This window comes from Crocodylus siamensis, chromosome 3 (genome assembly GCF_052110815.1).
Source record: "Crocodylus siamensis isolate JL-2025a chromosome 3, ASM5211081v1, whole genome shotgun sequence".
Taxonomy (NCBI): Eukaryota; Metazoa; Chordata; order Crocodylia; family Crocodylidae; genus Crocodylus; species Crocodylus siamensis.
The window spans coordinates 134,793,945-134,815,676 of record NC_143397.1 but is presented as its reverse complement, the minus strand read 5'-3'; the positions used below and the strand labels follow the sequence as shown (position 1 = coordinate 134,815,676).

General features: G+C 40.7%; 2 protein-coding genes across 3 annotated transcripts in view; one reads left to right on the top strand and one right to left on the bottom strand.

Moving 5' to 3' along the window:
* Positions 1–21,732, bottom strand: part of RNF182 (ring finger protein 182) — a 145,665-nt gene that overhangs the window by 90,034 nt on the left and 33,899 nt on the right. The window contains exons 1-2 of one of the 2 annotated variants that reach the window (XM_090039255.1): positions 15,854–15,891; positions 14,110–14,246 (exon numbers count right to left, since the gene is read on the bottom strand). The gene's annotated coding sequence lies outside the window, so the exon portion shown is untranslated. Of the gene's footprint in view, positions 1–14,109; positions 14,247–15,853; positions 15,892–21,732 lie in introns of those variants that run through there. The other variant, XM_090039254.1, reaches the window with a different exon arrangement.
* Positions 822–19,852, top strand: CD83 (CD83 molecule). The gene is made up of 5 exons (XM_090039256.1): positions 822–1,002; positions 1,124–1,254; positions 14,987–15,209; positions 15,321–15,418; positions 18,061–19,852. The coding sequence occupies exons 1-5, from the start codon at positions 960–962 to the stop codon at positions 18,217–18,219; spliced, it is 654 nt and encodes a 217-aa protein (XP_089895382.1). The 5' UTR covers positions 822–959; the 3' UTR covers positions 18,220–19,852.

Sequence of the window (21,732 nt, the reverse complement as noted above, 5' to 3'; positions counted from 1 at the left end):
CAGCATCTTACAAAGTTCCATGATTCATAAAATGTTTATTTGAACTTCCTCAAAAAACTTCCACGGGGAGGGCTTGCACAGCTTGTAAGCAATGACATTTTTTGTCTGAAAGTTAGAGAGCATGTCAAAATGAATCTGATGCCAGAAACTTTAACTTGTCTCTGCAGGGAAATTTTACCAATCTAATTATAAATCTATTAAACCAATTAATATACCAATTTTTATATTTATACCGCTATAGTTGTATAACTTCTCCTGAGCTTTGAATACAATATGAACAAAACCATACAAAGGTACCCTTTCTGTGGCATATGAATGTGCACAGGCAAAATTGTACTAGCATAATAACAGCAGTGTACTTGACGCCAGTTAAGCTGGTAAAATTTTGTGTAGACAAGCCCTTAAAGACAGAGCATAGAGTCATAAAAGTTACAGAAGATTAAAGGAGCCAGAATAAGTTTATGGAAAGGATAGGATGATAGAAAAAGGATTGTTAACTCTCCAGTTACAGTGTGTGATGCATGGAGTTGTTTGTCTGGTGTCAAAACCTGGGGGCTTACTAATGGGTTCTGAAATGCCATTGAACATGGTTTATTCTTGGCTGCACTTGCATTCAATTCCATCTGCTGCCTGCTCAGCAGCAACTGTGGCTGACACACATTGTCAGCAATGGCCAGTTTTGTTGTCTGTTGAGCTCAGCGGCAGAGAGAAGCAGGGGAGGAAGCCCTGTCTGCTAAAGGAAAAGTGGGAGAGCCCTAACAAGCTGAAGAGGTGGAGCCTGCATAATCTACCCAGGGGTTTTCTCTGTGAGGAGTGGATTTCAGGGGGATTCCCCAGCTGTCCCTTTCCTGGGGTGTTTGCTCAGTGGTAGAAGTAGCAGCTGCCTCCTTCTGCTCACACAAGTCCTCCTACAAAGAGCAAACTTTGCGCTCCTCTTCGATTCAAGCCAGCAGCCAGCCATGCCTTCAGTATACTACACCCAGCTTGTCATCCTAAGCAATGGTAAATGGAAAGCTTTTCATTTTTGATTCTTACTTTTCTCAGCAATTTTTATAGGGCGCTCTTTGGGAAACCAAGAATGTTTAGATTAATCTTTTACAATGTGTGTACTTGTGTCTTACAGTTTGGTGTTTGATTCATGGGGCTCCCCAGGCACTTTCAGAGATTGTGGTGACATGTGGTGAAGAAGCACTGCTGCCCTGTCAAGCTCCTCAGGATCTCCAAGTCACCTACACAGCTGTGTCCTGGCAGAAAGTAAGTCGATGCTACTGGGACTTGTGTAGACTGGAGAAGTAGCTCTGCTTTTTCTCCTGTCATATGTGGTTTTCTTTATGCCAGAACAGTGGAGAAATGGAGTTAGCAGGTATTACCTACAATAGTTTGACTCAGATAAGTTGGATCCTCATTCATTGCTTTTCTGAAGCTCTCTGCTTACCTGCTTTCAGATGTCCTCAGTTCCCACTGCATCAAAATTCAGAGGGTGCCCACCTTCTTATCCTATAGCAGTGATTCTCAACCCTGGGTGGGGGGTAGGGGTGGGTCTTCAGATCTTTTCAAGGGTGCCACAGTGTGCCACATAATGTTAACCCTGATAGGTTTACAAACTTGATTCACAAGATAAACCCAGAGATTTCAAATGGAAGTCCATAGTTGTGGTCTTTCTGAGTTCTTTGCAACTGAAAAAAATGCTCTATTATATTTTTGCAAGCAGAAAAACAGAGTGAAAACTTAGAGCTAGCATTATCCAAAATGTGCCGTGAGTCTATCCAGGGGTGCCATGAGTGTAAAAAGATTGAGAACCACTGTCCTACATCCTACTGCTTCACCTCCTGCTCATCAGTCTTTAAGACTGCTCCCTTTGCTATACTCTTGTACTGACGTTTTAACTTCAGAACCCAGTGACATTGCTGTAAAACGGGGATTGACTTTTACTTAAACAATAACGCCTAAGTTAGTATTTGCTGTTCTTTAGAAGGGGTATGTTTTGGGAGAGATTGAGTAAAGGTCTGAGTTATCACTCTGTTTAGTTAAGAAAAAGTTTCCCTTAGACTCCCTGCTTCAGTGTTGCTCTTTTTAAAATATAAGGATTCTGCTTTTAAGTGTGGGTTAAAAAAATATTATTTCAGGATGGCTTAGACAGGAATTCCTATAAACCTTCTGTGAACAGGGGCTTGAACTAGATATCCTCCTTCCAACCCTATTTTTCATATGATTCTTACCAACCTACTTGGAGGGCTACTAAGAACAAATAGATCAATTAATTGATTAATAATATACTTTGAAGATGAAATTGTTACAGAAACAAAGGCAGCATTGTCCAATGGTTAGAGGGGCAACTTACTTTCTGTGTGACATTATTTGGCCTCAGTTTCCTTATTGGTTAATTGGGAGAAAGTCCTAATAATTCACTGTGGTAAACTTTTTTGCTATGTAAATGCTTTTGATTCACGTGCATGTCCTACATTTAGTCTGAGGTTCTGTGGTTGGAACAGCTCTATTTTAAGGTGGTTACCATAATAAACATCCAGATACATACATAACTTGGCCAGAATTACTCACTTCTTCTTTGCTATCCCATCACTATCCTAATATTGTTTCCCTTAGAGGGTGGGTTGAATAGGAATGATTGCTGGAAAAAGAGGACCTTGGCAGGGGGTCGGACTTGATGATCTGCTTAGGTCCCTACCAACTATGAAACTATGAATTTTGTGGGTTTGGACAGTTTTCCAGTGAACACAAGATAAGCCTGTTTCTTTTTTGCCATCTGATTTCAAAGACTGGATAAACTTGCATTTTACAGATAAATATTGACTAATTAACTAACACCCCATGCCTCCTCCTGGGCCTGTGCATGTCATGGAGGCTCTAAAAGGCAAAAGTACAATTTTTCAGGAGTCTTTTTGTAGGCAATCCATTTGAAACAGGTCACATGGACCTTGAGAAAGTGAACAAGGGCAGGCTGTTAGTGGGTGAGAACAGGTAGTGGCGTAGGCCAGGCTTCTGCAAATTCTTCACCCAACTGGCATAGGAAAGCAGCAGAAGTTAAAAAAAGCTCCAGATAAGACATTCAGGGGTGGATACAAGGGGGAGTTGGGGCAGCGTGTCCCTCTTCCACTGTGTAGCACAGTGAGCTTTCCTACCTGCATCAGCCAGCAAGCGAAACTGTGGGGGGTGGACAGGGAACAAGTACAGGAAGTGGGGTGGCACCCACTGCCACACTGCTGTCCATGGCTGAGCCTGGCTTTCCACACAGCCACTCCCTACAGCCCCTTGCTGGAGCAGGGCAGGAGTTGTCCTGGGGCTCCCACAAGCCCCAGGTCAGCCAGGGATGTGTGGGTCTGCCTTCCTGTACCTGCTGTCTGCCTGGCCCCTCCCCCAGTTTGTCCCATCTGCTTGGGGGTTCCACTCCCCCTCCCCATGGTCTGAGCTGCAGTGCTGGTTGTATCTGTCATACCCCTCCATGTCTAAATATTAGATATGCCTATGAAGATGCTATACCACTTCCCTGTCTTTAGGCAAAAACCTTAGGGTTTAGGACAGGTTTAGGGGATCAGTCATGATCAGTGAAGTACCTGGAAGCAGGGTCCTGCAGGAAGCATATTCTCCAGAGTCCAGTGGGAGTTGGTGGGGCCAGACATCAGAGTCAAGAACAATCATGGTGGCGGAAGAATTCTTGGGAAACATTTTAGGTCTGATTTGCTTTTGTCCTATGGCTCTTTACACTTCTATGGGGGTGCAGTGAGGCTGTAAACCCAGAAGCCCAGGTACTTGATGAACTGTTTGTGTACAAGCGTTCCTGGATGGCAACATTGCAACCTTTCTTTGCAATGTCGTGATAGGGAGGTGTGTTGGAGGCAGAGCCTTGGGGCCAGAGCTTCTCCCCTGCCCTGTCCTTCTCATCCTTTCCCTTTACTGTTCCCTCTCCCTTTACTTTTCTTTTTAGTTTATCCCCTCCTCACTGAACCCACCTTAAAAAAAACCCAAAGCCATTCCCCTCTCCTTCCCCAACTGTGGTAATAACATATCTCTTCACACTACTTGTATGTCCTGCTCTGATCCACCTCTCTTTATCAGCTTGGTCTATTCAGACTACATCTTTTATAATGGCTGTGAATGTCTGGTACTCTGTTTGTACAGTGCCTGCACCATTCTTGGATAGGCATTACCATAGTAAACATGATTAATAATAATAAAAGCTCATGCCATGGTTTTCAGGAAACAACACAGCCAAGTGAATGTTATAGCAAACTTACATGCCTATTTTTACTTCAGAGTCTAATCATAGGGGTATGGGCTTACTCTGCTACTGTGCATGAGTTATGCATGCAGAAGAGAATGGGTTCTTTAGTCACTTAGGTTCAGGTAAGAATGCGGCAAAATACTTACAGCTCTTAGGATGTCTCTGTCCTTTCTTCCACTTGGTTAACTGAGTGTTACTCTCACCATTCATGATAAGGGGGAATCAAACAAACAAACAAACAAACCAACCAGAAAGAGGCAACCAAATATAGAATTAATCCGTTTTAAAAAAAAAAAGAAGCTTCCAAAGGATTAATCAATAAACACCACATATAGCTCCCAAAGGGCTAATTAAAAAGTAATTCCAACAAATGACATGAAATTTCAGCCTGTAAAGTTCAAACAGCTGCTACGCTTAATCTTTTGTATGAGGTCACCTTGAAGTGTGCAGTAAATGTGAGCAATTAACCTGTGGCTTCTGCTGCTTTTTTTTTTTTTAATGATGATGATGTGACAATGCAGTGCATTCAACTGTTTGTGCAGAAATAATGCTTGGATAATACATCCCTAGGATATGATTGCCATTTCCTAACAATGTCAGGGCCTGTTTTAAAAGATGCCAGCTTAAAATATTAGGGTCTTATCTGAAAAAAAATAAACAACTGTCCCTCCCCAGTCTTTAAAAGCATCGTGTGTCAATCTAGCATTACTATTTTAGTGTAAAAATCAAGCGAGGATAATATGGCAGCACTTAAGGGGTCAAAGTACAGCTTCAGGGCTGGGTCCATACACTGATGCCGCCAGAGGTGTGATCTTGAACCCTCCTTTGGACTTGTGCTGCAGGCTGCCCCCTGGTTAAATAGTGGTCTGCTCACTCAGGCTAGGGACTCAAAAGCAGTCAAATGTGATGCAAGCCACAACTCACCTTTGTGGCTAGGGACAGACATTCAAAAAGCCTGAACCTGAATTGATTCCATCTTTGCAGGTTAGTCCAACCTGGCTAGGTTAAATCAGTTTTGTAAGCAGACAGACATCCCAGAAATGCAGGCACATGCGTACAGTGGCTCAGGCTAGAAGCCAGGGGGTTCTAGAGCAGCTCTCCCTTCCCTTCCACAGAGCTGAGCTCTGGTGGCCAGGCCCTGGTAGGACACTATGATCCAATCAGGTTTATCTCAAACCAGTTTCAGCCATTTTCAAACTGGTTCATGTGCACTGACCATCTGTTCTGTTACAGGTTTAAACCAGTTTCTGATCACTTGCATGTAATTTCTGTCCCTATCCTGTGTGTCCTCAGTAGTAGATACCAGCATGGCGTAATCATGCTAGCCGGATGGACTGTTAGGCTTGGGAAAACCTTGACTTTGACTAAGCACTACAACTTTCTCAGGCTGCAAACAACTATACTTGTGGATAATTCAGCACACAGGTGATCACACTGAAGCCACAAAGTTATACAGGTGCACGAGCAAAAGGTGCATCAGCGCCTGTGTCAATTATCTCAGGTAGAACTGTTTTTATTCAGATATTTGAGAAAGTGGAGCCTACTGGGCTGAACACAAGTTTGAATGGCAATAGTGGTTATGCTCTGTTCCTGGCTGTGTTACCAAGCATTGTGAAGTCTTCAGCAAGGTACTGAGAGCAAACTTTTCATAACAGAAGTGTCCAAAGTTGAGTAATTACAGAAGTGTTATTTAGTCTTTCTGGGATGCTAAGCACCCCTACGTCCTGTAAAGTCACTGGGAAATTATCATGTTCGCTATCTGAACGTTATGTCACAGTACCTGAGTGCCTTACTTGAACTGAGTGTAGAAATGAAGTTCCTTGTTTCTGTGTTCCATCTCTTAAACAGAACTGTGAATAATAAAACTTAACTAACTTGCCTTGTTGGGCTGTTGAGGACTTGGTAGCTGCTATTTATACAGTAAGTTGAAAATATAAAATATGTTGTAACAATTAAGACCTGTTACCTATTAAATTAATTTTAAACAGGATTTCAATACATGCAAATTTGAATCTAGTGGGTGTTTGGATATCTCCATTATTAGTGCTTCACCTGTGAAAAGCCTGATCTAAAAACCACTTTTGGTGAGGAGGAGAAAAGCTCATTTTTCAGTGGAAAAAGAATCCAAATCCGTAGCACTCCCACAGAAATGAAGCAAAAGAAAAGCAAGATCTGTGCATTTCAGTATGCTTAGATTCTTTCAGAAGCAAAACGCTTGGATAAAAATGAGCAAAACAGGCATCTGATAACAAATCTGATTTGGTATTCTCTGATCTGTGTACCTAAAACACACAGGGCAAATGCTATCTCCATTTATGACCAGCTAGATCTGGTCAAAAAATCTTTGTCAGGTTTTAAAAGAACAAACAAAAAATGGGAAATACCTATTTGACCAATTTGTGTGTGTGCTTAAAATCACGTTTTTGGTAGAAAAATACATTCTCATATTATCCTTTCTTTTTCTTCTGGAAGAGGGAGGGAAAGAAATGAGCAACCAGGGTCCATCCCTCCTCCCCAACCACCAATAAAAATGTTTCAGTCTCTAAAAATGAAAGATTTAATGGGAAAAAATGAAGGGAATCACACCTTGTCACCATCACCATAATCAACAGCAACAACGATCCTTTTTCAAAATGTACTTTCTTTTACTCACCACCTTCTCACTTCATACTCAACAGCTGATTGTGCCAATTTGGGCATGGCCCTAGGATTGCAGAGGAGACACTGAGCTTTCTCAGCCTTTGGGACCACCAGGATACATTATGTATCTTTGAAAAGGCACTGGAGTACAGAGAGGTTATGTTCTCAACATCCTACTTGCTCCATGTTGCTTAGTGTTTGATTGTGGGAAGAGCAGTGGCCTCACCTCCTATCTGCCCCCCTGCCTGATCACAGGGAGTAGGAATAGAGGGTGCCTGTAGATGTGCAGGGAGGCTACAATTACAGTGCATCAGAGTAGACTGGACTGAGTCTCCTGGAGCGTGCTAATTAGTGTACTTCAGCAGCCTCTACATCTCATGTATCAGTGTCACCATGCTTCAAAATGGCAGCAGGGGTGCTTTAACTAAAGCTAGTTCAACAAGCTATAGTTAAAGTGCCCATGCTGCCATTTTGAAGTGTGGGGACACTGATACATGAGATGCTGTAATTAAAGCACAGGGATGCTGATACATAAGATGCTCTAATTAAAGCAACCTCCCCACCACCCTTGGAACATATGTAAAAATTCCCAGAGATACTCCTGACCTGAAATGCTGTACGGGATAATCCTAGTTTATCTTCCTCACCCTCCCTCCCTATACACATGATGCCATTCTGAGGCCCAGTCACATAGATTCTGCACAAGTACAATAGGGAGCAGAAAACCTTGTAACACTTAGACCTCACAAAATAAATTTACTGTGGGGTTAGTGACAGGTGTAAATTCAGGTCCGTCTAAGCCTTCTCTTCATTAAAGATTTGATCCTACAATAGGCAGAGCTCTTAAGAATCCTAGCATGTACTTATGTGCTTTGCTGGTTGAGGATCACTGAGCCAAATTCTATGAGTCTTTCTTACACCAGGTAGCAATTTGAAAGTAATGGGGGTACTCATAGGGTAAGGGACACTAACCAAGAGTAAGTTGTAGGGAAAGAGATAGATCCTGGTTCAAATTAGATAAACCCTAGCAACACTACTACTACTCTCCTGCTAATGCATCTCAGGCCTGAATCAGAAAGGCCTTTTCCCTTTGCACTCGGTCCTTGGCCTCTTCACTGCAGCAGTCCTTAAGAAAACTAGTTAGTGCCAAGGGTCTAGGAAGGCACGAAAAGCTTGTCTCTCGGGTAGTCTCAGTCCAGTTTCAGCTCATTCTACACTGGCCACCAGACACTTAAAATTCTACCAACTTGGTATTTGAAAATCAATGCCTCATGGTAATATACATGTTTTACATCAAGAAAAACAATCTGAAAGTCATACATTCAATAAACTTGTCTTATTGCTGGCAATTTTTTAAATTAAATCATTTTTATAATTATCCTACCCTCAGAAAAAACAATGTTAATGTTAATACATTCCACCTTCATTCTGACATCAGCCTTGGAGCTGTACCATTTTGCATGTAATAAAAGGTTGTTTTTATGATGGATGGGGATTATATCGGCAGTTTAATGTAGCTAGGAGCCACAGTAGTCGTAGCTGAAGGGAAGTGCTATGAAAAAAGCCATTTGATGAGACTGGAGAGAGTATGTTAATTGAATAGCCATTTTTTTTCATACACATTTAATAAAATTAAGTTTTAATTGATTATTTCTGCCAAAGCACAGTGAGTTGTATGCACAGCCGCTACATTGGGGTGAATTTAATTTATGGCGGGTGTCTGATCATTTATGTAAAACAACTTATTTGCTAACCCCCACCTCAATTTTCCACCTGTGATCTAGAAAGCAATTCTTGTTTTGGTTGGCTAAAGGAGACATACTTGTAGAAAATGAATTTAAAAAATGTGGAACCACGGTTACTTTCCCCTTACTTGAAAGGGATATTTGTCCAGTCAAAGAGCAACAACACATGCAACCCAGAAAGTCAGTGAAAACCACATATCTTTTCATTGTAAACTGTTTACAGAACACCTTGCAAACAAAACTAGAGCTATCTGTAGATATTATTCTGCATATAACTTTGAATTGTGGATGATTTGGGAATATCAATTTTAAAAGCAAAAAAAGAGAGGCAACATTAATCTAGTAAATTATGGTATTACAAATTACTAACCCAACCTATTAGCCACAAAGTACTCTAAGAAACTCATTAAGTTGGAGCAGAGTTTTTCTAGTATAGTTTCCTTTCTCCCTTATATCCAGAAGGGTAAAAAGCCCTGGCTTTTACTTTCTGTTAAACTAGTCTGAACTGATAATTTCAGGAAAATAATGGAGCCACTTGGGGCTTGCATCAGTGGAAGGAAATAAAAATTTGCTTTTGTGTATTATTTTAAAAAGGTAAGACACTTTTCAGAACTTAGGACTCCATAGCCTTGTTTCAAAACAGTTTAAAATACAGCTCTGGCTAAGCAGTGCTTCACATGGTAGGATACAGCCAATTCTGTTAAAAAAGAAATGAATGAAAAAACTTCTCCTGCCCCATTTAGTCTACAATAGTGGTTTTCAAACTTTTTTTTATTTGCAGACCCCTAAAACATTTTGAAGGAGGTGTTGGACCCCTTTGGAAATTTTAAATGGAGGTGTGGACCCCTTTGAATTGTCAGCGTGGGCATTCACACTTTTGATTGTTCATAGTCATCTTTCACATACCCCTGAGACAGTCTGTGAGATCCATGGACCACAGGATGAAAACCACTGGTCTAGAACATGATAAGGTGATTTTAGGAGAATAGCTATTGACCAATGTAGACAGAGACTAAAAGGCCCTGGTCTACAATGATTTTCAAAAGAGAAATTATAGTCAATCAGTTTTGTATGTGTGTTTTAGAGAGGAACAACCTTCCATTTTTTAAAATCCATTAACAATGAAGTGGGCTGATTCAACAGTTTTTACCTTCTATCTATTTTCCCATACTGGAAAAAAATAGAAACTGGCCATTCAATTATATTTTCTTAAGGTCTGCATTTGGAAAAAAAAAAGGCTCATTTGCTTCATTGGTGAAGGCCCATATGCTGATTGCCTCTTGCTTCTCTATTTTAGCAGCATTTTCTCCCCTCATTGCCGTCAAGGTGATGGAAAACAACAGAGTAAGCCCTCTGGCTGGTTTCTGAAAAGTTGGAAGCCTGTCAAAAATGTCGCCACAGGCCAATGTAAATGTGACAATAAAAATAAACTCAAATTTCTTTTGTTGTTTAATTTTTTTTAATGGATTATTTTATGCAGACAGGAGAATGCTGCCTGCAGGTGCCTGTTTCCCAGAAAAAAAAATTGCTTCAGTAATTTTCAGCAGCCAGAATGATAATAAGTCCATTTTTATGTAAATAGGCTTCAAATGATGTATTTCTACAGGTTCCAACATGATTCATGATCTGTCTTTTGAATTTGGTAGAGGGTTTACAAGAAAAATAGTTATAAAGCCCATGCCCCTTTCATGCATCCAATTTATTATCAGGAGGATGCATGGCATCTTTGTCAACATGCCCCCTCTATCCTGGGACAGAAATGAAACAAATCAAGGCAGAAAACATTTGGAGGCTGATTAAAGAAGAACAGGATGGTCCAGAAATGTGTGGACTGTAGACACATACAGTGTTCTGAATGGACACCCACTGAGCTTGGGTAGAATTAATTAGGTTAAACTCATTGCATCCACTTTGTGCTCTGCAGTGTGGCATCACCTGGAGAAGCCTTGGCATGAATTAGCACTGGATTGTCAAGGGAACTTGAGCTGCTAAATGATCTGTCTAGCAAGAGTCTGCCAAGTATTCACAGGAGACAGCAAACTAAGTGGCATTTTGGTGATTTTAATTAGATTTGGGAGAATAAGAAGTTGGTGCTAACATAGACATGTGTTGAAGAGCCAGCATGACTACTGCCGTGATTCCAAATATTTCTCTATCTTTAATGACTGTGGACTATGTAGCGAGACCACTATGCAAACCTTTAAATGCCTTCAGATATTTCCTGGTAAGGATACAATTTAGGAAGGAAGATTCAATGACATAATATGTGTATAATTATATTGTACCAATATTATATAATAATCACAACTAATGTTATTACTAGAATAATACCCACTATAATGATCATAAATGTGATTATAATAATTTAGACACATGCATATACATATATAAAGAGTGCAGTGAAAATGAATTTCAGCACCCAATAAGAGAACTGCTTGTGAAATATGTGTCCAAACATGATATATTTTACGTGGTAGCTATATTGTAGCCGTATTGGTGTAGAGGGCCATATATTTTATGTAAAATTTCTAAAACTACCACCAGAGGTCTCTCTAACCTAAAAAATTCAGTGGGATTGCTCCACTGCTAAGGAGATCTCAGAGAAAATCAGACAGTATGAAACAAGTGTGATGGGCCCACACAAGAACCATTCATATGAAATGTTTTTCTCCCCAGCTGTAAAGGCTTGTATACAACAGGACCTTGGTTGTGGAAGAAAATTTAGAGTCGTTTTTTAAAATGTGTGTTATATATGAACCTCATGTTTTTCTTTGGTAAAAATAGACATGGAACAGGAGTTCGGTTTATCTCAAATGGCTGCTAATGTTACTACTTTGGAATTTCAGAGTCACATCTGACAACTGAGTATCTCAAAGAACTTTGGACCCAATAATTATTTCCACCACACAAACTCCCTAAGAGGTTATTGGCCCTCTTTTAGCAGTCATATAGCTGGGGGTGTATGCATGGGGCACCAGCCCTGGGCACTGATTTAGAGGGCGCTCCAGAATGTCATCCCCAAGGGATCCCATATGGTGTACTCCTCCTTCCTCAACTCTCTAGCCTGTCTGCCCAGGACACCAAAACTGCTAGTTAATGCCTCTGTCCTTAAAAGAGACACGGGAGGATTAAATCATTTACCCAAGTCTACATAGGAAGTTGGTGTCAGATCCAGAATGGAGTCTATGGATATTGTTTATTTCTCAGTTGTATCAGAGTTGTTAACATAATTTCACCCACCTCAGTGGAAGTGCTCCTAACATTACAGTGTGAGAGAGTGTTAAGGCATCTTGGATCTCAATTACAGTACTGTGCCTTAATCATAATCTGCTGTCAGTAAATCCAAAAATTGCACAACATGACAGACAAGAACTCAAATTATCTGGGCATTAAGCATAGTTTTTAAAAGCATTGTTATGACCCAATAACTCAGACCCTAGAGCAGTGATTCTCAACAAGCGTGCCATTAGCACTGTTAGGTGTGTAAATGCCTACACATGATTCACAGCATAAACCCAGAGATTTCCAATAGGGATCCAAAGTGTCAAAGTATCTGACCTATTGTAGTCTGAGTTCACTGCAACACAAGAATTGCTCTATTATTTTTCTGTATTCAACAAACAAGTGAAAGCTAAGAGGTGGTACTTCCTGAGGGGTGCTTCAAGTCTAATGAAGTTGAGAACCACTGCCTTAGAATTTGTAATCTATGGGTGTGATGTCCAGGATGGTCCAATTAATTGCATTATGGACAATTTTGCATTTAAATAGAGAGGCACGGCCAAACCATTTATGTGGTAGAAATCAACTCTTCATTCCTTAGATCAGAGTGGACCTGATTTGGGTCCCTCTCCTGAAAGTGGACAGCCCCTGATTACCCTATATACCACTATGTGAGAAGGTAAAGGCCTTAAACCCTGCGAGGGGGAGCAGATCCTGTCAGCTATGCAGGAGAAAAGAACAGTAAGGGGAAGCTGAGTTAATCAGGGGAAGGATGTGCCTTCTCCTCTCCTCTTGCTGATTAAAACAGAAAAACATCTAGCGGCTGTTTCCCTCTACTCTGCTTTGTGTTTTGCAAATAAATTAAAGAAACCCAGGGTATCCAAAGAAAAATACCCTGGAGCTTAATATTCATTTCCTGTCTAGTGAAACTGCCCATGCTAGCGCCTCACCCATTGTTATAACTGGTATGAAGGGGCCAGAGCAACAGGGAGTATCAGGCCCATGTTGTTTTTTGAACATCTGTGCATGTTCCATGTGCACACCCTTCTAAAGGAGCCCAGACCCCGTCAGCCTAAATATCAGTGTATTAGTTTAATTATAATTACTTGTTCTCTGATGCAGGAATCGTAAATATAAAAATAAACGTCAAGGTACAGCCCAAAAAAATGTCAGCAAGCAAAGATATAGGTTAGATTAGTTATAAGCTTGACTGAAAAACCAAGGCTGGTGCTGAAAGGTAACAGACTCTGGCACTGATGGTTCCCAGAGGAACTGAATTCATCAGTTAGAGACCATGCACCAAGAGTGACCTGCCTTAGTCCCCAGGAGTGAACTTCAAGGGATCTATCTATCTATCTAGCTATCTTTTTAGCAATTCCAAATTAATTGTCATTTCCAGGGTATCCTGCAGAGCCATGTTAGAAACTGTTTCTGGAAATACATTCACTCAGAACTCTGGCAGTCTCTCAGTAGAGCCAGGAACGATGCATCTCTCAGCTGTAACTCACAATGATGTCTGTAAATTGTTCTGAGTTATGTTACCCCAGACCAGACAGAAGTCCACTATTGGTTCCAGGGGGAAGGGGAATCTAGCTGGGGCTGGGAACCTGCAGCCAGGTTCCCATAGCAATTACCAGGCTGTCTGCCAGTGCTCCTGGTTTTCAGAATGGGAGCGGGGAAAGACAGTGGAGCGAGCTTCTTCTTGGACCCCCCCAGCCGGTGCTGAAGGGTGGAGTGCATAAATTGGAGCTCCTCCTCACCTTGGCAGGGGTGGAGGGGGGACTTTAATACACCCAGCCCACCCCACCCTCCGTGGAGGCTTAAAAACCCCCCAGATTGAACTCCCTTCCTCCCCTCCCTTTCTGAAAACATCTACAGGTTGAGAGCTCCGCAGACACAAGTTTCAGAAGATGCTACATTTTGAAATGACTTTATCTGATATCTCCTTATGCAATGAGGAGTAAGATTTTCACCCAACTGGCCATTTTTGAAGCTGTTTGTAGCCCTACACTTGTGTTTAGTCACAGCTATAAACTGTTTTATGTGGCCTGATCAGGCAAAAATGGTCACTTCTGTTTGCGTCCTGAGTGTTCTGGTTACAGTTACTAAATACATAGGAAATAAGTAGTAAACATGTAAATTAAATGTAAGTAGACATGAAGAAATGCAGAAGTGAATATTGCTTCTAAAGTGCAACAAAACTTGCTCACATCCTTTATGCAACATAGAATCATGGTATAATGGAAAAATATGGCTGGTAGGTACCTCAGGAAGTCATCTAGTCCAACTCCCCCTCAACTCAAGGCAGGATCATTTCAGTCTAAACCATCTCATCCAAATTTTAGTTTTACCGGCTCTTAAAAACTTCCAGTGATGGAGATTCCACATTCTCCCTTGGCAATCTGGAAAATAAAGTCCAAAGAAGTAACATCTGTTACAATAATGAGTCAAGGACAAAAATAAATACACTTTCCCTTAGAGACAAGTTGTGTTTTAAAAGGTCATTTTCATTAATACTGGCATAGGAAAAATTCCTGTACCATGTGGGATGTCTGGCATGGAAGGTGATTTTACTGCAAAGAAGGTTAATCACCACTGCTGCCCCCCACTCAGGTTCCTCACAGGTTCTGTAGGAGGGAGCAGATTTAATTCCCATCAGAGCTTCACTGATGTTCTGCCATCAGGAGGCAGCTGGAGGAGGTGATGTGTCAGTGCAATGGCAACACCTCTCTCTTGGTCAATACTACAACCTTGTTATAGAGTTCTGCTCTCCTACAGCTGCACAACACAAGAAAGGTTCACTTGCATCTCTTCTACTGGCTTCCTTGAAGAAGAATTCAGCCCACAGCCTTTTATTGCACTGTAGCTCCAATCACTACACATTCAGATTACATAGGTTAAAAAACCATATAGAATAGTTGCATGCACAAACATATTCTTAACCATTGGAAATGCTAATACATTGAATGAGGTTAACTTCATTATTTGGGGGCATAAAAATATTAGGATGTTTTGGCGCTATCTTTTTCTTCCACCATATTGTGCATTTTTTAAAACAAGTCTGCATTTGTATCAAATGTTTTTGACCTAAAGATGAAGAGGACCAGACTGCTCACAGTAGACTTATGCTGGTGTTTTCCAGGTTGCTGAAAATTGTAAGGAGCTGACAGAAATGGTGCAGGACAATTGCATGCATGAAGTGAAATATTATGATCTCGTGCATCTTAATGAATCCTTGGAGATCTCCAATTATTCCTTGAGGATCAAAAACACTACCAGTCACAATAGTGGAATATATAAGTGTACTTTGCGGGAATCGACTGGAAAGCACAATGAAAGTGGCACAGTCTCACTCAAAATAACAGGTATGGTTGGGTCATTTGGCTACTGATTGGTTCCTATGACCTCTCAGTGGTTACAGGTGAACAGAAATACTGATTCATCTTTCACACACTTCATTTTATTTTGCTTTTCAGATTGCCCAGAAGATGAAAAATTTAAGAAATACAAAACAGAACTTTTATTGCTGACCTGCCTTGGGATTTTTTACTTACTGCTCATAATTTTTACCTGCGTAAGTCATTTTTGGGAACATTTGCTTTATTTACTGGCATCACCCTAACAAAATAACTTAGTTAGAAATGGGTTCCTATACCCAATTTCTGGCTAGTTTGCAATGCTTGATGTCCATGCCCTCCCCCACCTCCCCCAACCCCAAACCCTGATCGAACCCGGGGGGGGGGGGTGGAGGTCATGGGGCACAAAAGAATGCAAGCCTGACAAGAGATAAAGCACTTATTCACTTCATTCAGCCATCTGGCTCACAGCATGCTGCCCATGTTCTGCACCCAGACACTCATTTCTGCTCGAAGTTACATCAAATATAAATTCAGGGGAAGGCCATTAACATCAGTGGGTTATGTCAGGAAACAGTCACGTCTTTAGAAACAGAATTTGTCCAAGGCTGAGCAAGAGACCTCTGAGATCCCTTTTTCCTTATACTACATACCTTCTGCCTGATGCATTGTACGTTACTTAATGTACACACCCAGGACTTGATACTTTCTCACTAAAATCCACAAGATATTTCCTTTGTTCCGTATCTGTAAAACATGGGTGATCTCCTTTTAGAGGGAGGCCAAACAGATTAATATTTATCATTACATATCTATAAAGCATTTTGAAATATTGGCATGGTAAACAGTGAAGTGGAAAGGAGTGTTATAAACAAAGGTACTGAAAATAGTAGCTTTGGACTGGAGTATGTGTTACAGCCCCTTCAAAGAACAATATAAAATCCACTTATTTGGCCTACTGAGATTTGTACAGTTCTTCCATGTATGAGTCTTCTTATAGAATGAAGGGAAAAAACCCACGCACAACACAAAAATACTATGTAATGTAAATTCCAGCTCCAAAGTCTGGCAGGAAGAGTAAGAGTCAGAGAACAATAGCTTTATCTGCACACTTAAACTCTAAACCCACAATATGTTTACACTGCTGTAAAAAAGGAGCAACGATACTATATATAATCCTGTAGTGGTGAAATTTATTTGAACCTGGAGAATTATTTTAGGAAAAATCAGGAGCAAAACTATACCAGGGTCAGTTACATCAGCGTACATGACAGCAATAGACACGGCTTATCTCAAGGTGGCTATTTACAGAAAGCAGCCAACTGTGTGTTCCCAGCCAGCTAGTGGCAAGGGATTGTAATAGCACTAACTGTACCTCAGGGAGCACTGTTCATCTCTCTCCCCTAGATCTTGGAATAGTTTACATTAGCATACAGAAGTGATGTCAAATACAGGAATCTGAGTGTATTGTGTGTCCAGGCACTTCATTTTGAAAGGTAATTGTGTGAAAGGTGGAAAGAAGAGACATTTTTAAGAAGCTAAATAGACAGGAATTTTGTTTGCTTTGTTAGTGCCGTCACCTCCTCTGGCATAAAAATAAGAGGTCTGTAGTCTATAACCTTGAGACAGAAAGTGCCTCAGGTTTTAGTACAGGACAGTGCGAGTTATATTTTTAAACAATGATTCTATTCCCTCCTATAAGAGATTTGGGTTTTTTTACAAAGAACCTCTCAAACCTCCACAGATTGTGTTTAAGTTTTCCTGACTACATTACTTTGGCTTTATTGTCTTCCTCATTGACAGATAAATCGTAAATGCTATCTGATTGGAGAATATCCAATTAGGTGTAGCTAAATGTAGATTCTGATATATCTTCAGGGAGCAATTAAACTTCGGTCTGTCTCTTTTTTAGATTGACAGTCTCTTCCAGTAATTTGTGCTGTTCAGAATAAAGTTTGACAAGATAAATCTTGTAGGAATTTGTTAAAATGAAATTATGAAAGCAAGTATATCACTCATGAAAAAGGTGTCCCTGTTCTGCTCTGTGTCCTGGAAGTGCTCCATTCTACTAATAAGGACCCTTCATTTCCATATATAAAAGCTGTGCATCCCATTTGCTACACTGGAAGTTGTATGGCTAAAAAAAATCCAAGCCTTATCCTGGAGGTGATCATCCTTATGAAAAACTACATGAGATACTCCACAAGTATGGGAGTCCAATCTCAGAGACAATGAGTCATCTTTCATCAATGTTTAATACTGCCTTAATCTATGAAAAGAACTTTACTGTTTAATATGTCTGACAAGTTTTTATAAAAGTCTCATCATTCCTTTGTGTGTGCAACTCCCACTAAACACACTGGCAATTATGAGTGTGCACTGAAAGCAGGATAGGGGCTTTATTAAGATTTAAGGTTGATAATTTGATGAAAATATCTCAGACAGGACCTGGTATACAAGCCAGATGGAAGCAAGTCTGTTGAAACCTGATCGGATATGAAGCTCTTAGAGAGCTGGTCGGGTTCACACTGTCACTCTTCAGAAAGATCACCAATGTGAGACCCATTTAATCAACCTTTAATTAAAAATAAGTTTCCCCCCTGGTATCCAGGTCTTCTTACCATATGAAATCTTTGGATTAGTGGGCAAGCAAGAGAAGGTGAATAATAATAAAAAAAACCCCTTTCCTTTGATTTGAGCCACTGTTTCATGGGAAATGAATGAAAAACACATTCTCATTAACTGGTTAGTGCTGTGAATTTCAAGTTTCTTAACACCTACTGTAATGTATAATTCCTGCTTTCAAATGAATTCAGAAAGGAAAAAAATTCTAATTATGCTTTTCTTTTTTTGGTTTTAGAAATGTCTAAGAAAAGAAAGCTTGTTTTCAGATTATCAGAAAGGAAGAAGAGGAAAGAAACACACACTTACCCTTGTCAGTGCACAAGAAATGATGACTTTCCAGCATTTAGACAGCAGCAACACTGGCAAAAATGGACTTAATTGGAGTTCTGTCTAAGTTGATGTTGTTAAGACACCGTGGGTTCATCAATAAACATGACATGAAGATGGATGGTTGGGCAATGTGGAGAGAACAAAAGCTAACACATTGCCTCTTCAGGAAAGCCTTGTCTGGGTGATCTGTCAGCTATCTGCTTGCGCTGGACAAGTCTTCGAAGAGCATTTTCATACACTACAATAATTCTTGAATTTAACATGACTAACAAATACCACTGCAGCTATACAACTATCTTGAAAGGCAACTATGTTAGCACATACTATTTCTTCAATCCATCAAAGGCTGTCTTTTTTGGAGTGAGGTGGCTATTCTTACCACATGAAGACTATACTATAGCAAGAATGTGTCAGCTTATATTTGGGGGATAGAGTTATTTACTGAACTAATACCTCTGCTCTTTCAAAATCGCACACAGCAGTTGCTGCTCTGTTTTCAGAGAATGAAACAGGTAGGACTTTTTCTACTCTGGACACCCAGTTACGATTCTTGATGTAAATAACTCTGTATAACATCGTCCTACATTTTCACCAGATCAGACCAGGTGTTTCTTAAATCTCCAAGGGACCCCTGAAAAACGTCAGAAAACAACCTGAAAATTTTTGCTTAGTGTGCAGACTGTCCTGCTACTGCAAGAGTAGCAGGAGTTCTATGCTAAAAATGGGACTAAAAAGTACCTTTAATTCAGAAACTGTTCATTTAAACACTGATACATAGTAGTTGTTCTTTTTTCTCCCCCCCAAAAACCCGACCAGTGAAGCATCATGTGAAAGTCAAAGACGCTTAAAAATGGATGGTTTCATAAAATAAATGAAACCAAAATTTATCCTTGGTTTAAATCAATGGAATGATGCCAACGGTGCACAGAGCCTATGGCATGCAAAATCAGCCATCTGGTTCCTTAGAACATACTGAGTTGGCAAAGAGATCTTAGATGAGCTGGAACAATTGGGCTTCATGGGTATTCATGGTATAAGCTGTGTACAAGAAATAAGGATACTAGAAAAGCTAACTGTAGGTACCTGTCCCAAGGGAAGGAAGACTTGTCATGTTTAACCACAGACAACAAGAGACATTGCAAGCCTCAGCTGAAACAATCTGAGAGGGCAGACCCTTCCTCATTAGATACAAGTTAAAGGAGGAGGGTTTTAGAAGGACTTGAGCTGTTTGTACATGAGGAGAAGGTCTGTGGGATGAGTGACACATCATGGAAGATGTGCAATCACAACTGAAATAATTAAAAACATTTCGTAAGAAGCCAAATGGACTCATTGATGCAGCATGCTTTTTTTTGTTTGGGATTTTTTTCCCCGGAGGGTTGGTTTTGTTTTGTTTTGTAATTCTAGACTGTTTAAAGACAGAGATGTTTTATCTGTATATGAAGGGTTACTAGGAGGAAAACATAGTAGGCGCTCATCAGTGCCCCCTTTCAGCCTATTAAAGATTTGAGCTGAGTTAATTGGAAGAGATTCCTGTTCAGTTGGTGGTTGAAAGGACGGTCAGGGTGAATATAGTATTTATTTAGTATATTTGTTTTTTTATAATTGTTTTTTACCTATAAATGCTTGTACCGTATGTCAAATAAAAAATCAGAGTTAATTACCATGTGTATTCCTGTGTGTTATGTATGAAAAATAAAAATACCATATTAAATGCATATTATTTTAGAATGAACAGCATTACTTAATTGATTTAGATGCTTCACCCAGTCTGTTCTGTATGAGTTAAAGCAGGTATCTATAAAACAGATTGTCATCATTTATTTTTTGCATTTCCAAGTTGTTGCTATTAACAATAATAATCATTTAATTGTGTCTCAAAGTTCTACTTCAGTTAAAATACACATTTCCAGTTGTTGATAGATAACTTGTGTACTGCCTCATTTAGACCACCAAAACCAAGGACACCAATAACTGTAACATGAACATTTGGCAGGTAGTAGCAAGAACTGTACATGAATGTATACTGCTCCAATACCCTCCCTGGGCTCAGAACAAGTCTGGATGTAGTCAAGAATAGATACATAGATTTCTAGAGTCAGAAGAGAGCTGGTAGATCATCAGGTCTGACCCCTTGCTCCAGGCAGGAGAGAGCACTGGCGGGTTAGGTAACCCCAGCCAGATGCCTGTCTAATCTCCTCTCGAACATCTCCAGGGTAGGGGAGAGCACCACCTCCCTTGGAAGCCCATTCCATATTTTGGCAACCCTTACCATAAAGAATTTCTTCCTTATGTCCAGTCTAATGTCTAATGTTCTCCTTCACTTTGTGGCCATTATTTCAGGTAACCCCGGGGGGTGCCCTGGTAAACAGAGTGTCCCCTGTTCCCTGCTGGTTCCCCTTTGATGAGTTTGTAGGCAGACACAAGATCATCTCTCAGCCTTCTCTTGCGGAGGCTGAAGAGATTCAGATCCCTCAGTCTGTCTTCATAGGGTCTTACCTGCAGGCCCTCAACCATATGAGTAGCCCTCCTCTGAACCCTCTCATGGTTATCCACATCCCTCCTGAAGTGAGGCACCCAAAACTGGATGCAGTACTCCATCTACAGCTTCACCAATGCCACAGAAAGGGGAATCATCACTTCCCTAGACCTGCTCGTGATGTTCCTGCTGATGCAAGAAGGCATGCAGTTAGTCTTGTTTATTACCTTGTCACACTGGTGACTCATGTTCATTTTTGCGTCAGCCAGGACTCTGAGATCTCTTTCCACTGTTGTGGTACTCAGAATGGTACCCCCTAGTCTATAGGTGTATTGGAGATTCTTTCTCCCCAGGTGCAGCACCTTGCATTTATCCTTGTTGAATCGCATCCTATTCTGATCTGCCCACTTCCCTGGTCTGTCCAAATCTGCCTGAATTTGCTCCCTGCCCTCTAGTGTGTTTAGTATGCCCCATCATTTAGTGTCATCTGTGAATCTGGACAAGGTGTTTTCAACACCTTCATCCAAATTGCTGATGAAGATATTAAACAGTACTGGTCCAAGGACAGAGCCTTGGGGGACACCAGTACCCACATCCCTCCAGGGAGAAACCACCCCAACCACCATCACTCTCTGGGTGCGTCCCATAAACCCGTTTTTCACCCATCTTACTGTGAAAAAAATCCACATCACAGCTACTCAGTTTGCTCATAAGAATTAGGTGCAACACTGGGTCTAAAGCCTTTTTAAAATTAGGTAAATAATATCTACTTCCTCCCCTGCATCTAACCACTTTGTGACCTGGTCATAAAAGGAGACCAGGTTAGTCAGGCAGGATCTGCCTGCTATAAACCCATGCTGGTTGCCCCTTACCATTTTGCTACCCACTGGCACCCTGCAAATGTGATCCTTTATGATTTTTTCTAAGGTCTTGCCAAGAATAGAGGTGAGGCTAACTGGCCTATAATTACCCGGGTCCTCCTTCCTCCCCTTCTTGAAAATAGGGACCATGTTCACCCTTTTCCAGTCCTCTGGGACCTGTCCCAAGTGCCACAAGTGCTCAAACAGCTGTGCCAGTGGTTCTGCTATGTCATCGACC